The sequence below is a fragment of the Megachile rotundata genome, chromosome 8, assembly GCF_050947335.1.
Source record: "Megachile rotundata isolate GNS110a chromosome 8, iyMegRotu1, whole genome shotgun sequence".
Classification (NCBI taxonomy): Eukaryota; Metazoa; Arthropoda; class Insecta; order Hymenoptera; family Megachilidae; genus Megachile; species Megachile rotundata.
The window spans coordinates 8,572,934-8,591,416 of NC_134990.1; the positions used below are offsets into that span (position 1 = coordinate 8,572,934).

The 18,483-nt window shown below is 35.9% G+C and overlaps 1 protein-coding gene and 1 long non-coding RNA gene across 7 annotated transcripts in view; one reads left to right on the forward strand and one right to left on the reverse strand.

Moving 5' to 3' along the window:
- Positions 1-18,483, reverse strand: part of LOC105662076 (uncharacterized) — a 180,930-nt gene that overhangs the window by 127,930 nt on the left and 34,517 nt on the right. The gene's annotated exons all lie outside the window — the stretch shown is intronic.
- The window catches only part of dpr1 (defective proboscis extension response 1), a 491,277-nt gene that overhangs the window by 116,877 nt on the left and 355,917 nt on the right, over positions 1-18,483 (forward strand). For all 5 annotated transcript variants that reach the window (XM_076534437.1, XM_076534442.1, XM_076534438.1 and 2 more), the window contains exon 2: positions 4,458-4,621. In XM_076534437.1, the coding sequence (XP_076390552.1) occupies positions 4,458-4,621 (164 nt within the window). The remainder of the gene's footprint in view (positions 1-4,457; positions 4,622-18,483) is intronic.

The window sequence follows — 18,483 nt, forward strand, 5'->3', positions numbered from 1 at the left end:
TAATACTAAATTTTAGCTTCTGACGAAATTACCATTAAATCGAGTACCTATTAATGTAAATAGCACATCCGTGGCTTATTATCGAAAATTTATGTATCTTAATTACCTTGATATCCTTAATGAAATGGATTTAAAATTCGGTGAATCTAATGGCTATCGATGTTCAGCGATATTGATTTATAGGTACAAGTTTAAAAGCATGTTTACGTGAATCGATGCGAGAAACTAATAAATTAAACGGATGAAATATGATAAAATGGTACAATGATGAAATTCTAGGATTACATGATAAAGATGATGGAAGAAGGGAATATTAAAAAACTACGTAAAATGGTAAAGTGGTAAATTGATGCATTGCAAAATAGTATTAATGATAGGCCAATATAACAGTGAAATAGTACAATAGTCAAATACTAAATTAGTGAAATAACGGAATAGTAGATTACAGAATTAGTAAAATAGTAAATCAATGTTATATCACTAACGAATTAACTCACCCCACGCTGTATTGTTACGTCTCGTACCAAGCGTTATATTGCCATATGTGATATTACCACGCGTTGTATTACTGCACATTAGATCACCACGCGTTGAATTACTGCGCATGGAGTCACCGCGCGCTGAACAACTATGCATCGAGTCACCACGCGTTGAATTACTGCGCATGGAGTCACCGCGCGCTGAACTACTATGCATCGAGTCACCATGCGTTGAACTACTGCGCATCGAGTCACCACGCGTTGAACTACTATGCATCGAGTCACCACGCGTTGTATTACTGCACATTAGATCACCACGCGTTGAATTACTGCGTATGGAGTCACCGCGCGCTGAACTACTATGCATTGAGTCACCACGCGTTGAATTACTGCGCATCGAGTCGCTGCGCGCTGAATTACTGCGCATCGAGTCACCACGCGTTGAACTACTATGCATCGAGTCACCACGCGTTGAACTACTATGCATCGAGTCACCACGCGTTAAACTACTGCGCATCGAGTCACCACGCGTTGAACTACTGCGCATCGAGTCACCACGCGTTGAACTACTGCGCATCGAGTCACCACGCGTTGAACTACTATGCATCGAGTCACCACGCGTTGTATTACTGCACATTAGATCACCACGCGTTGAATTACTGCGCATGGAGTCACCGCGCGCTGAACTACTATGCATCGAGTCACCACGCGTTGAACTACTGCGCATCGAGTCACCATGCGTTGAACTGCTGCGCATTGAATCACTACGCGTTGAACTACTGCGCATCGAGTCACCACGCGTTGAGCTACTGCGCATTGAATCACTACGCGTTAAACTACAGCGCATCGAGTCACCACGCGTTGAACTACTGCGCATTGAATCACCACGCGTTGAATTACTGCGCATCGAGTCACCACGCGCTGAACTACTGCGCATCGAGTCACCACGCGTTGTACTGTAACACATTAGTCCACCATGCGTTATATCTCTGCGCAATAGATCTCCACGCGTTGTATTACTATAAATTAGATCCCCACGCGTCGTATTGTTGTAAATTAGATTACAATGCGTTAAACTACTACGCACTAAATCACTACATGTCCAACTACAGCACATTAAGTCTCCACATGTCGAACTACTACGCACTAAATACCTGCGCCTTAAATTGCGCATTACATTCCTCCACAATTATATCCCTATACCCTATAAAACCTAAACCCACAAAAATACAATAATAAATAAAAATATAATAATAAAGATAATTCTTCGAAATCCCTAAAATCCAAATAATAATTATCGTAAACGTCAAAAAGAAAACTAAAAATTTATCCCCCAAAAATCACCACCTTCCATTTCCACCGTTTACTATTCAAACTCGTATCCTAAAACGACACGTTCGTTGTCCAAACTCGATTCTATTCGGAGCGAATTCGGACAGGAATCAGCTCGTTTCAGTAAGAATCTCATTCATCGGCGCCGAAAGCGATTCATCGATCCACAGGAAGTTACTCTCGGCTTCACTATCGAGTCCCGGTTCTGAAAGCTCCAACTAATCTGTCGGTGACGATTTTGGTTCACGGTTAGCCAGGAACCCGTATAGTTATCTGCCTCAAACGACGACAATCAATAACGAAGTGTGTACACTGACAGCTGTCACTGGGAATCCGCTATTTCTCTTGATAACGCTAACAATGCCCAATAGAAATCACAATGCAACGCGGTGACGATTGCTTGTCGATGTGACCTCGTAATAGTCAACTCCGTAAAAGACTATTGTGACCTTCGGCACAATGGAGTCTCAGGTGTTAACGTTATCGTTGACACCTGGCCATTCGTTTCTCAATGGAATTGTTGAGTTTGATCCACTGTCACGTGGAACCATCCATGCATTATACGTATGTTAATTGTTGTACAGAGTAACAATGTTCTTGCTCAGACCAGACGCGATTAGTAGCCATTGTTGATACTCTAGGGCTTCCAATATTTGTTGACAATGCTGGAGCATTGACGTCATTGTGCCGCTGGTATGGCTTGTACTGATTATCCACTTCGAAATTTGACGAGTGCAAAATTTGGAGATTTACGTGATCTGAGTGGTTGGGAGATAGAAAATTTGAGTATAGGGATTTTTTGATTTTGGGATTTGGGAAGGTTGGGGTGTGGAGTTTAGAGATTTAGGGGTTTGAATATTTGGGAGATCGAAACTTGGAGATTTTGGAATTTGATGGTTTGGAAATTTGGGGAGTAACTTGGAAATTTAGGGGCTTGAAAGATTCGAAATTTGGAAAATTGGAATTCAGGGCTTGAAAATTCGGGTGTATGGAAATTTGAAGACGTAGAGATTTGAACATTTGGAATTTGGGATTTGAAAATTCGGGCGCGTGGAAATTTGGAATTCGGGATTTCAAAATTTAGGCGCGTGGAAATTTGAGAATTTAGAAATTTGGAAATTTGGAATTCGGGATTCGAAAATTTAGGCGCGTGGAAATTTGAGAATTTAGAAATTTGGAAATTTGGAATTCGGGATTCGAAAATTTGGGCGCGTGGAAATTTGGAAATTTGGAATTCGGGATTTGAAAATTTAGGCGCGTGAAAATTTGAAAATTTAGAAATTTGGAAATTTGGAATTCGGGATTTGAAAATTTGGGCGCGTAGAAATTTGAAAATTTAGAAATTTGGAAAAATGTATATATCAGAAAATTTGGGAATCTAAAAATAGCAATCAAACATTTATCAAAACCTTAAAATCCCAAAGTAAATATCCCTAAATTATTAGCAATATAATAATCAATAGAGCTCTCAATATGAATTCAAACATATATTAATAAATTCATTTTTAACAATGATTTTTCAAGAAGGAAAAGTCATCACATTACACGTACAATTACCACCAGATGTAAACTGTTGAAATACAACTGCAGCAACGCATCGAGCACGGCTCTCAAAGAATGCGCTAATTGAGTGGACACGTGCGTTAAACTATACAGCAGCAATTAATTAATTAAACGCGGCTGAAATTCGTCAGATTAAAGTCAGCAACCAGGTGTCGAGTTCGCATAATTAAATCTGACGCATAAAACAGTGGAACGTTTTATATTAATTGCATACTGCATGGTACAAAAAACAAAAGCAATTCAGTGCTTGTTGCTGCACTTGCTATTCGTACTTTGGTATCACTTTAGGGGATTAGTGAGACATCAGAGTAATTGAGGTGGTTGTTTTACAATTTTAGGATGAAATTTTAGAATGTTATTCGTAGGAGAAATAAAAGCTAATTCTGGGCAAAAATTTTAATTACAGAACACGTATGATGTTGATGAAAAACAATTTTTATTAAAGAAAAATGAGGTTTTACTATAACGGAAAATAATTGAAAATAAATCAAATGTGTAACAATGGCAAAAATTAAAAAATAAATTTTTTTGTCTAATTTTTAGAGAGTAGACTTATTTAAAATCAAAATATATAGATTTATTTAAAATTAATTATAATTTTAAGATATTAGCATGAAAAATAAAAATTAATTCCAGCTAAAAATTTTAATCATATAATGCATATGCTTTAATATAATACTAATGAAAAATAATTTTAGTATTAAAGAAAAATAATACTCATAATGGAAAATAAGCAGTACACCCAACAATAGCAAACAATAAAAAATAAATACTATCTTTATCTATTTTTGAAAAGTTAATTTATTTAAAATTAAAAAATTTAACATAGTGCTCTCTCATAATTAAAAATGCATCTCTAACAAATTTTCAAACCAAACAATTACATATTGATTTACATTTTTTATATCAAATGTTGCTATTTCAGTTGCAGTTATTTTTATTATGATTAAAAATAATTCACAAAGAAATATTGTAACAAAGTCAATGATAAGTCAACTCCCACAAAGAAATATTATAACAAAGTCAATGATAAAAATATTGTAAAAATTGCAAAAGTTACAAATAATTATTTTTTCTTTCCAGGAACTTTTGTTCGGGATCAAAAGTTGTTGGGAGGAAATGTCTTCGGCAATCAGAATGTCACTAACGCACCAACGTTTGAGATGAATGTCCCTCGAAACGTGACCACAGCAGTCGGTCAGACTGCTTTTCTTCATTGCAGAGTACATCAGCTGGGTGATAAAGAGGTAAGTGGATTTACCTATCTCAGGGTGGTAAATATAAAAAAATGCCTTTGCTGCTATTAGTGCAGCAAGATTTATTCTCATTATATTCTCTGGGATAATAATTTCCGATTTTTTTTCTTGATCACAATATTCTTGGGTAGAACATTGCTGCTGGGACATTTTCCTCATACTAATTTCTTATTAATTGACCTCAAAGATCATCTTGTTATGAAAAATTTTATTAATTCTTGCCCTTTTATGAACCTGAATATTTATGAATCATTCGTGCATTTTTAACAAATAAGATTCTGTTTTTATATGTTTAATTATTGATTAAACACAATTGAATTAAAAATAAAAATTTTCTTTCTGTACGCAAAAATTTTTAAGATCCGAAAATAATTATAAATTGCAAACGTTTTTAATTAAAATTTATTTCAGATCTTACACAAATTTAACCTGAAAACCAGACTTTAATTTCCAGTTAGAAAACCATTGAACGGTTGCAATACTTTTAATTAAAGGAGGTTTAATTACTAATCAACTACGAATATTTAATTGAACCGTCGAATTATTCTGATGCTCAATTAAATTTAAACCTTAATGAAACGAAAAAATGTGAAATCATCGGAGAGTATTGTTCGTATAAAATTTCGAAAACAGAATAGTAACATGAAACGAAAATCGTTTGACAATGCATGTTGCTCGCGCGAGAATAATATTCGTCAGTACAATTCATGTTTCGCCGTCAGCTAAAATCGGTTATAAATTGCACGTCGACGATTGCCGAACGGAATTAAACAGAAATCACAGTGATCAGGATTTCGCGAACATCTAACACGTAAAGTCTACAATAAATGTCAGAGTTTTGCAAACAACAGATTGCTCGCCCGTATACCGAGCCTGACAAATGTTCAACGTAACGGCGACTGCATATATTTATATATTAATCGACTTACTGTTGATACAAATTAATGATACATGCGCAAATACCTCAGCCGTTCGACCGAAATACAGGTGACATTAATAGCGGGGATTTCGAATCTGTAATCGGATTGTTGCGAATTTTCCTCGCCCTCATTAATACGGGTCAGGTTAACCGAAATATCAGCATATCGTACTAGAAAGGAGTTACGATGCGAAAGAAAAACTTTAGTGAAATCGTAGCTGAAGCGCAGAATATTCGATAGTAATATCGAACAATAATCGGATTTGATTTAAAATTTATTAGTTGATTTAGACGCGATAACGGGTTTAGTAATCAACACGATAATTAACAGTTTTCGGAGATAATGTTTAATTTTACTGTTTCGTGAACAATAATATGTTGCTGTACCATGGAAATGTGCAATGAATGCAATCGTTTATTGCTAATTTCGAAATTTTACTGGCAAGTAGTATAAACCAATTGGTCGGTCGATAAGCTTCGTTCAATTTTATATTATTGCTTTACAATTTTATTTACCGTATTTCTGCTACTTACTGTTTAATTAGTTCGTAAATAACTCTTTGTAATAAAGGAGACAAAAATTTTGCATTGGAAATCGCAATTTTATATAGAAAGTCGTTCAGTGAAATATGTAAGTAGAACGAGTCAACACATGGTCAGCCAACTAGACGAATTATATTGAATTTTATATATCAAGATATTTTTGCAATGTACTGTTGCATAATTTGTTCTTAAACAAAGAATTAAACATGTATTTATAATAATATAAAATGATCAGTGTTGAATGCAGTTAGTCGTAAGTAGTATAACTCGGCAACTGGTCAGACGAAGCCTTGATTGAAATTTAAATTATTGCTTCAAAATTTAATCCACTATTTTTCTGTTATCTACTGATGTTTAATTAATCAATAAACAATTATTCATATTAAAACTGAAGACAATTTTGTATTAAAAATCAGCGTTAAGTAAAACATTCAAGTAGTATAAGCACCTGGTCAGACAACGAATTCCCCCGAACTCCGAACAATTCCGCAACTTTATTCAGCACACCTCCGCTATCTTTAGCACCGTAATTAGTCCACGAACAACATTTCGCGATAAACAAAAAGGCACTTTAGTATCCGCAAACAGAAACTGAGAACCGTATACATATTTACTTTAGCATCGTACATCTTCCAGAAGATTATTTTCCTAAAGGCATAACTGCGAGGTCATAATTAACAATTTACAGGCTGTAGAGTTACGCGCGAGGCTGAAATTTTAAAAATGTTCAAAGCGCAGCTAGCATTCGTAAAAAAATAGCGAACAGCGCCGAGAACTGCAACAAACGCGCTGAGATCATGAAACATAAAAGACGCTCCAAGGAATAAAATACCGAGGCGAAAATGAACAGAGGAACTGCCAGGAATAAATTACGCGAACGAACTTTTAATTTCAAACAAATTATTCTTCCTTTCTCCGAATGAAAACTGTGTCTTCCATTAAACCAAAAGTGAAACACAAACAGAGGGTCCAGGAAACGTCCATTTAACTCGGCCGCTTTAATGAAAGACGAATGCGAAATTAGAGGGACATTAAGGCTCTTCTTAGCCGTCAGGCAATGTAAAAATTAAGGAAACACGATTACAGAGCGCAAGCAGGTTTTAAAGGGAGATATAACGTCGTTAGTCACCGGAGGAAAGTCGCTCGACAGATATTTCCTAATTTAATTCCTCCGTAGCAGAGGAATGCTAGACGGGGTCTATGGTCGCTGTCGAGAAATTCAACTTAACCGCGTCGTCGGGAAATAGCTGTTGTAAAAATAACAAGGGGGGTCATCTGCGGTCGCCTAACGAAATCACGGTCTATCTCTCTAGTTTTTCTCCTCGGCGAAAATTCCGAGTTTTCGAGCCTTCCAGCGGTAACAAGCAGAGTATCATTTCATCCCTTCTAATTAGGTCACAGCTTGTCGATGAATGCCCCTTTCCTTTTAAAGCCATTGACGTTCGCCGAATGAGGCAATTAGACGACCCTTGGAACGGACCGAAAAGACCGCTGGAATAACACCGATCGATTTTATCTTTAAATTTAGGATACCTCCCGGCCATTCAACGTTTCATCGAATAAACCGAACTCTTTCCGCGAAATCGATATTATTTTAATACCGCCACTTTCTGTACTGACCGTTTCCTCCGATTTTCGACGACTGATCATTTTTTAAATTATCACATTCTAAATCGGTCATGACAATTTATATTTTACTACGAAATCTTTGCTTTGCTGAACATTAAAAAATCTCAAATTACTCAATTTTTAAATTTTAATCATTTCTTTCGAATTAAAATTAATGATCAATTGAATTTTTCTAATTTCACAAAATTCTTGGCTAACCTCAAATCATTAATTGATTATTAACAAGTTATAATTCCTCCCAAGTTAATCTCCCAATTTACCGTAACTTTTTCAATTTCCAAATTTAATGTTAATTTCTGGATGTAGCAGTTTTAGTCATCCCCTAATCTCATTTCACCGTGAACTGTCGAACAAAACCAATTACTATATAACTTTACATAACTATTTTATTAGCAGAAGTGTTTCGAGACTGAGCCCCCAATGACGATCAAAGCGATGGACTTCAATTCAGTCTGGGTAATGAGGTAAACAACGCTGCGTTTTCCAGCGATTTTTTATCGTGCATTCAAAGGAAAATGAACCGTTTGAAACCAGTTTTCCGATCTTATTACAATTAATCCTTTCTTTGCCGCGGGTATCAAAGAGAACGTAAAATATCTTTCTGTTGCATTTCCTGCTTAACGAAAACAACTATTTAGGACTTTAGTGTTTATTATTCAAAATAATTGCTGGAATTGTTGCTTAAATACTTCTACAGATTTTGGGAATTTTTAACGTGGGATCTGATTGTTATGAAACGTTTGATGTAAGCAGAACTTTGGAAGACGAGGAAGCTTAGTTCATTTAATTCTATCGTAATTCGAAGTGAAGTTTAAACTGAAAATAATCACAACAATATTGTAGATTCTTCAGTATGAAGAATTGGGTTTTGTCAAACTTATAAAAGCATTACTTCAAAATTAAACAGAATGAAGTACTAGAAAAGTGTTAGTTAAATAATATGAAGTTTGCAAAATAATAATAAAGGAAGGGTGCTAATCATCCATAAATGGTTAATTATAAATATATTTTTATATACAGAGTGTCATAACTAGTGTAGGTGAAATGAGGGGTAGTTCACGTGATTCTGAATAAGATTTCCTTTTGCAGAAATGGGGTTTGAAGCTACGTTTTTGAATTATTAAGGAAACACACGGACCAATCAGAGCGCGAGGATTACGCACGCGCAGACGCGAGAGCGGCAGCTTCAAATAACGCGTAGTTATCCAACGCGTAGTAATGCAACGCGTGTTAATGCAACGCGTGATAATCCTACGCGCAGTAATCCAACACGCAGTAATACAACGCGTAGTAATACAGCGTGTGGATATCCAACGCGTAGTATTCTAGCGCGTGCATATTAAACGCGTAGTAATTCAACGCGTAATAATGCAACGCGTGGTAATTTTAAGCGCAGGGCTCTAATGCGTGGTAATCTAATGCGTAGAGTAATCCGGCATGTGGATATCCAACGCGTAGTAATCCAGAGCGTGGATATTCAACGCGTAGTAGTCCAACGGGTAGTACTGCAACGCGTGGTAATCCTAAGCGTAGGAATCTAACGCGTGGTAATCTAACGCGTGGTAATCTAACGCGTAGTAATTCAGAGCGTGGATATTCAACGCGTAGTAGTCCAACGGGTAGTACCGCAACGCGTGGTAATTCTAAGCTTAGGAATCTAACGCGTGGATAATCTAACGCGTAGTAATCCGGCGTGTGGATGTCCAACGCGTAGTAATGCAGAGCGTGGATATTCAACGCGTAGTAGTCCAACGGGTAATACTGCAACGCGTGGTAATTCTAAGCGTAGGAATCTAACGCGTGGTAATCTAACACGCAGTTAACCAACGCGTAGTAATTCAACGCGTAATAATCCTCGCGCCCTGATTGGTCCGTGTTTTTCCTTAATAATTCAAAAACGAAGCTTCAAACCCCATTTCTGCAAAAGGAAATCTTATTCAGAATTACGTCAACTACTCCCCACTTCAGGGACACTACTTATGAGACACTCTTCATATTATAAAAATTTATGTATACGTTCTAAAATAAAAACATTGTCTCGAATAAATTCAGTTAAGTACTCTACCGCTAATTTACTCTAAAATTTTGACGAACAATCTCTTTTTCAGTTCACAAAGTAATTGATTCTTCGATAGCATTTGTTTACGTTCCATAAAAGAATTCGAATCGCAGGCTGTTCGTCATGTTTAATCGTGTGATGTCGTTTATCTTTCATAAGCTCGTACACGTGTATATGCTCTTATGAGATTAAACAGACCCACCCCCTGAACTACAGTTATGGACGCCGAACTACAGGGAACTCGAAAGTTATTTGTAGAAATTACTACACTTGAAATCCTCCATCTAAACCTTACTCTATTGATCATAACTTTCAAATTACCGAGTAGAGTACAGAACGTTACCTTATTTTATTCTTTTCAATATCCCGACAAATGCTGCATCTATGAACTATTTTAATTTATTTTGTAGGTTTGTTATACTTCATCTATGTACTTCATAGGACTTGTTAATTTATAGACATAAAAGATATTAATATTAATATTCAAAGAAAAAATGGTGGTGCTCCAAGGGGTTTTGTAGTTCAAGATTTTTGCTGTTTGTAAACAGCAACTTTTAAAGTACCTAGTTGAAAAATTTTCAATTTTGATTCTTTTGAAGCTATTTCTCTATTAATTTTAATTTTACCTTTTATCTATTTTGTCATGATTGCATGTGAGACCATAGACTCAATTAAAAAATGCTTATTTCAAGTTATATGACCTCAACGATTTGGACAGTTGCAGTACCTATTGTAATATCAAAATAAATATTAAACTTGGAGCGAAACATGTTTTGTATTTAGATGTTTGATCCACCTGTATACTAATGATTCGTTTAATCATCACTACTGACGCCGCCGTAAAATCGATTTGAATCAGACTTCTTTAAATGCACAGAAGTTCATCTAGCGACAACACGCGTATTCGGACGGTGATTCTTCTCCGGTAACCAGGTTAATCACGCACGACAGGCTGTCTAACGCTGTTTGGAATGTTCCGGAATTTCGACAGAGTGTGTTTACCCCCGCATATTATGTCGGTGGTTTAGTCCTGGCCGGAATCGAAACATTAACTATGTTTGCACGCGCCGTGCCACCGACTTCTCTCTGGCTTACGCGGCTTATATACGATGGCCATCCGTAAAATGGGACAAAGCATTTGCATTGCTAATCTCCTGCATGACGTTGCGTTTGTTCACCCGAAACGAGATTCTACCCTGAAAAGTCGTTTATTCGTTTCGTTTGGGGCTCGCTGGACTTGCCCGTCGATGCTCGATCCTTTGCACGACTTGGGCAGATTGGAGTTAGATATTGTAGCAGGTAATAGTGGTGGAGGGTCTGATCTGTGCAGTGTGTGATGTTGGATACATTTGGAAAGATATTTATGGATGTTTTATGGACGAAATGTTTAGAGAGTTTAGAAACGATGTTTTGTAAGTATCATCAGTATTCCAACTTATCAAAGTATCGAATGACGACATTACCAAATTGACAATTTTAGCTTTTTTAGAATATTAAACCTTGAAAGCCCTAAAACTTCGTAATTCAACAATGTATAAATCCTGGGACTCCAAAACCCAGAAATGTATAAATCCTGAAACTCTAAACCCCAAAAATATATAAATCCTGAAACTCCAAAACTCCAGAACCCCACAACCCCAAAACTTCACAATCCTAAAACTCCAAACCCCAAAAGTAAATAAATCTAAAACTCCAAAACCCCAAATCTTCATAACCCCAAAACTCCACAACCTCAAAACTCCCCAACCCCAAAACTTCACAACCCTAAAACTCCAAATCCCAAGAATATGTAACTCCTAAAATTCCAAACCCCAAAGATATGTAACTCCTAAAACTCCAAACCCCAAAAACCTAAATCTAAAACTCGCAAAATCCAAAAAAGCACAATATCCGAAACCGTAAAACTGCGCGCAGTAATTATTCCCAAGCATTAAACATTGACCATGTTGGATTTCCATAGCAGTCGAGCGATTCGAAATTCGGGCGTGATTTGTCTGCGGTAGCCTGGCGAACGAGCGATTTAAATAAGCACATTTTAATCTAACGACACCGATAAATGTACACGGTGTTATTGACGTTATGTTTACGTTAACAAGCTGCCGCGAGCTGGAATAATTTGTTACTGAAAATTGACCGGGAACATGACCGAGTTGCTTCGAGCATGATCATCAGAGGACTCGGGCAAACTATTCACGGGTCAGGTATCATTTGTTTGCCGAACAAATTGTGCGTACGAGTTTTCCCGCGTGTTTGCATTTTACTCGATGATGTTTAGCTTTTGTCGAAATTCTCTACTTTCCTGGACATCGTTGTGTCAACTCATTTGCACACGTTTATGAAACGCGCACAGTTCTTTTTGAACGCTTTGTTTTATTCGCGGTACTTTTGTTCGTGTTTTATTATTCCACATTTTTATTCAGTCACTAATACAACTAACCTTGCATTTATACATATATTATATGTGTATACGAATGTTCAGATAATTCTTCGTTTGTTATATGTGACATGTGCGTACACATGTGTATAACACATTGCATATAACACATACACATATGTATGTATGTTACACATATGCGTACACATGTGTATAACACATTGCATATAACACTTACATATATGTATGTATGTTACACATGTGTGTATACAAATGTACAGATAATTATTCGTTTGTCGTGTGTGACATATATGTATAAATATAACACGTAGCATATAACATATGCACATATGTATGTTACACATTTTACGTCTATATAATATGTAGTTTTACTATACGATTACACTAGTAATTACACTAAAATACAATACATTACATGCATATATAAAATACATACATATGTTGGAAAAAAATACATACATATATGAATGTAAACATATATACATACATATACATACAGTCATATATGCATCACATATACATTAAAATATGTAAAAAGAAAAATATATTAGCAGCCTAAAAAACAATTCTAGAGAAAATATAACGCAAATCGCCAGCAGAAAATAAAAATCTGAAAAACTGAAAACGCACGTCTATATTTGTTACGCGGATAAATAAGAGAGGTGATCCAACACGTGAATAAAGTTTGTAGAATTTTAATAAAAAGAAAAGCAGCATTGCTCTTCGTGCATATACGTGCACGAATAATTCGCTATACGTGATGCAGTAAAGAAGAATAATTGAATTAGCAGAAGTTGAAGTCGAGTAAGTAGAACGGAAAGTACAAGATAAAATTGTAATAGTATAGTGTATGTAGCCAGGTTGAATGCATCTCTGTTTTTCAGTATATTCACGTGTATTTCTTCGTTCGCTTTCGAACAAGCTGCATTTTCCCGCCCGTCTATATTTAGTATTCAGCAACGGGCACTCGGTTGTTTTCATAAAATCTGAATAACCTCTTTGAAGAGATGTATGGCAGAGTGCGATATTGGAAAGTTTACGTTACGCATCGGTAAATAAATTTAGCAACACCGCCGCGCTTGTTTGCCAGATTAAATCCTGAAATAACCCCGGCCTTTCGTTTCCCGCTACATGTGTAGCTGCCGTACAATTTCGTATAAAAAGTGCAATCTGATTGTCGGAATTAACATTTCAGCGGAGGTTGGCTTTCTAGAAGTTTTGGAGATTTTGGGGGTTTTGGAATTTTTGTGGGTTGAAACTTTGGGAAATTGGAATTTGGACATTTTGGGATTTTGGGGGATTTCTGAATTTTTGTGGATTGAAATTTTGGAAAATTGGAACTTGGACATTTTAGGGTTTTAGGGGATATCTGAATTTTTGTGGGTTGAAACTTTGGAAAATTGGAATTTGGACATTTTGGGATTTTGGGGGATTTCTGAATTTTTGTGGATTGAAATTTTGGAAAATTGGAATTTGGAAATTTGGGGATTTTTAAGTTTTAGAACATTGGAATATTCAAACTAGGGATTTTTAATTTTTTTTCTTTGTGACTTTAGGAGATTAGAATTTGGAAATTTGGAAGACGAAAATTGGGATTTTCAACTCCGGAAGATGAAAATGTTAAAATTTTTGGATTGTACAAATTGAAAGCTATTGAAACATTGATACGCTGGTATTTCAGAGCTCAGAAGTTGTCGAACTTCTGAATTTTGAAACTTCGGAAAATTGTAACTTCAAAACTTCGAGATCTTAAAATTTCTCTCCATCGAAAGATTCAAATGTCAAAGTTTTTAAATTTTCAAACATAACAACTTCCGAATTCCCTACCTTCGTGAGATTGAAACTCAAAGTTTAAAACGACCAGCAATTTCAAAGCAATCTTCAAAAACATTAGAATTCGAGACCTCAATTCGAGATTATGAAATTGTCAGAACCCCATAAACAGATCGGAGCAATATGCTTGATTAATCCAGAGGAATTAGCATAACAACATGGAGAAAGGGAATCGTGTAACGTTATGCTGTAAAATTCCGACAGGCGCGAGCGTATTCGGTGAAATTAATGGAATATTTCGGGCGGCGAGGCAATCAAGAGTAATCTGGATTCGATCGGGCATCACGACAAGACTATGCCCGGTGAATAAATTAAATCTGGATATGAAAAGGTCCCTCGGTGTATTTAATCCGAGCAATTGGTCTCGCGGTGCCAGCATTTTGCTCGACGTCTGGCTGTTTTTTTCAATTTCGTTCACCCCGTTTCTTTTTTCTTCCCGTTTTGTTTACTCGTCTCGCGCCCTTTTTATGGCGCAGCAATTGGCCGGGCAAAACGAACCGATAAAATTGCAAAATAATTTCGACCGGTTACCGGGATTCGACTATCCCTTTTTCGCTCTTCGTTTTTGCAGAATCGCGCTCGTTAAGATCGCGACTTTATAGGGAATGTTACACGGCGAGCTCTTTTTTGCCCGTACATCTTCTGTTCGCGATTCGATTGGGCATTTCAGCAGCGTTAATTTACAGTCTTCATGGTTGACTTGCTGATCGTACGGATTTAATGAAACGCGAACGACGTTGCGAACAATCGATATCGATGTTGGGTTCAGAGGTTGGAGAGACGGTTCTATTCGGCGAGCGAAATAGGAACAAAATGGGAATATCAGATTCTGTAGTTATATGAACTGATTAGGGAATCTATAATATTTTAATTGTTAATTGTGTCATATTTTCGTGTCGATCTGCGATAGGTTAGGTGTTTTATATTATTTTGTATTGTCTCTCTTTTGTATATCGTTTATTTGGAATCTGAGATTTGTATAGTTGAGGAATTTAATTAATTCGAATGACTTAATTGATTTTATTGATTCAATTGATTTCAGAGAAGTGTGAAATCTCACATCAGTGACTTGAGTGATTTGACTGACTAGACTGATCTGATTGATCTGATTAATTTGATTGATCTGATTTATTTGATTGATTTCGTTGATCTTATTGACCCGACTGAGTTGATTGATTTGACTGACTTGATTGATCTGATTGACTTGATTGATCTTATTGATCTTATTGATCTGATTGATCTGATTGATCTGATTGATTTCGTTGATCTTATTGACCTGACTGAGTTGATTAATTTGACTGTCTTGGTTGATCTAACTGATCTTATTGAACTAATTGATTTGATTTATTTCATCAATTTTATCGATCTGATTGATTTGATTGATTTGATTGATCTGATTGATTTGATTGATTTGATCGATCTGATTGACCTCATTCATCTAATTGTTCTAAATATGTGATTGACCTAATTGATTGATTTGAATTAATATGATTTATATGATTGATCTGATTAATATGAATGATATTACTGATCTCATTGTCCTCATTTATCTGATTGATTTGAATGATCTAATTGATCTCATTCATATGATTACTTTCATCGATCTGATTTATCTGATTAACTTGATTGATCTGATAGACCTAACTCATTCAATTGATTTTGACATTTGAATATTTCAAGACGTAGGAATTTTTAAGCTTCTTCAACATTTTTATTGTCTTTATATAAACATTTCTTATTTCATATAAAAAAACTTATTTCACAAACAAATAAATAAGGTTCTAACGAACAATCTTCTAAAATTCAAGGGATTTCAAATTTTTAAAACAGTCAACTCTCAAACGTCCAAAATTAAAAAATTTCCATAGCTCTAGAATCACAATATGTCAAAATTCCCTGAAGATTTTTCTCCATAAACGAAATCTATTAAAATCGTACAGGGATCGTAGTATTTTTCCCCAAAAAATTGCAGTAGCTGACAACCAGTTTTTTTTGGGGCAGCGAGCAAACACGAGTAAAGCGTGTTTCGTGAATATTCGCGCAAGCTGCGCGAAAAAATTCCTTCAAAATGACCGGGATAAAGCCATAGGAAAAGCCACTCGCAAACAACGGGACTAACGAATAAATAGGGAACGTTTATTCATAAAAATCGCCTCTGCTGACCTTTGCAGCCCTAACCGACGCGTCAAACGCAGATTTCCAAATAAATTTAAAAGGTACACGTTATTTGAACTGATGCCTAAATGCGTGCAGTAAAAATATTGAAAGAGAGAGACTTTTTCAGAGAGTTTTCAGAAAATGAAAAAGAGATTTTTCAGAATTTAAAAAGAATTTTGTGACTGATTATTTCTGAAAGGAAGTTTAGAATATTTGAAAAATAATACATATATTATATAATCTAATAAATGTATAGCTTCTCGTAAGTGTACAGCTGTTCCAAAGAATATAGATTATATAAGTAAATACGATTTATCTTTTAAATACAACATTTCATTTTTATTTTATTTCTAAATAAAACATCTTATAATAATTCAAATAATACGGTATTTAACAAATATTTGCAAGCTCAAATTTGAGACTGAAGGCCGCAAACTCTGGAATTTTACTATTTGGCAATTGTGGAATTTAGAGAGATTGCAATTTGGGAATAGTGGAATGTGGAGATATTGCAATTTAGGCATCGTGGAATTTGGGGATATTGCAAATTGGAGACCTTGCAATTTAAGGAAATTGCAATTTAGGGACGTTAGAATTTGGGGATCTTGAAATTTGGGGAAATTGCAATTTGGGGATATTGCAATTTGGGGACCTTGGAATTTGGATATATTGCAATTTGGGACGATAGATTTTGGAGAGCTTAGAATTTAGGGATTATTGCAATTTGGGGACGTTAGAATTTGGAAATATTGCAATTTAGGCATCGTGGAATTTGGGGATATTCTAATTTGGAGACCTTGGAATTTAAAGATATTGCAATATAGAGACGTTGGAATTTGGGGATCTTGAAATTTGGGAAAATTACAATTTAGAGATATTGCTATTTGGGAACCTTGGAATTTTAAGACTTTGAGACGATAGAGTTTGGGGATCTTAGAATTTAGGGACGTTAGAATTTGAGGATCTTGAAATTTGGGGAAATTGCAATTTGGGGACCTTAGAATTTGGATATATTGCAATTTGGGACGATAGAATTTGGAGAGCTTAGAATTTAGGGATTATTGCAATTTGGGGACGTTAGAATTTGGAAATATTGCAATTTAGGCATCGTGGAATTTGGGAATATTCTAATTTGGAGACCTTGGAATTTAAAGATATTGCAATTTAGAGACGTTAGAATTTCGGGATCTTGAAATTTGGGAAAATTGCAATTTAGAAATATTGCAATTTGGGAACCTTGGAATTTAAGGATATTGCAAATTGTGGACCAAATTTAAGGATATTGCAAATTTAGCAGTATTGCAATTAGGTGATCTTGGAATTTGGGGGTCTAGCAAGTGGAGATTTTGATTAATTGATTTTATATGGGCCTCGACTGCTATGATCATTGGCCCAGCAAGTTGGGGAGTCAATGAAATTTGAAAGTTCTGTATGAACACTAAGAAATCTGAAAGTGTAGAAGCTTAGAAATCCACATATTCAGAGACTTATAAAATAAGAAATCTGGGATTATATTAAACTTGTGAACTTCAGAAAAAAAATCCCAATTCTCAAATAATTATATTTCCACATCTACTTTATCAACTTTCCAAACTGTAAAATAACCTAACCAGTCTCACCACAAAAGTATTCCACAAAAATTTGTGTCATTAAATAAATCTCCCAGCCACCCCACATCCACCATTATCCAAAAAAAAATAGTATGCAACGAAACTCGCGAGAAACCGCATAGATTGTGAACTTTTGACGAGTTAAGCAGTTCCTTTCGCTCCATGAAATAACCAACAGGTTAAAAGTTTAGGGGCGCATATACACGTCAGAAATAGTTGGTAAAATTCCGAAGCGTGGAAAAATGTACACGCTTCGTTAGCCGTCAGTCAGGCATGTCTGTCGAAATGGATGTTCATTTGCACTGCTCTCCAGGCTCGAATTATCCGTACATTTCCGAGTTGATACCGTGACAGAAATATTCTACCGCAATGTCATCGCACGGGAAAGATCCCCGTTGACACATCCTGTTAGCTTCCGTTGACAAAATCTACGATTTCCGTTGTATTTTCGCATCCGAGGAAATTCTAGATCTCGGTTGTTGGCTACCGCTGTTCTTTCTTTTTCGGTTCAATGGCGGACTAAAGTGTCATAAACTTCTACGGGGACAGACAGAAATTAGTTTTTGTCGGTTCTCAAAGCGGATTCCGAGCTTGCCAGAATACTGTCCACCGGATTCAACTGCGCTGTTACACCCTCGTCAAAGGATCTGGAGTTTACAGAATCTTTCCGGGATTTCTTGTTGAAATGCTTTCAAAATTATTGGAGGA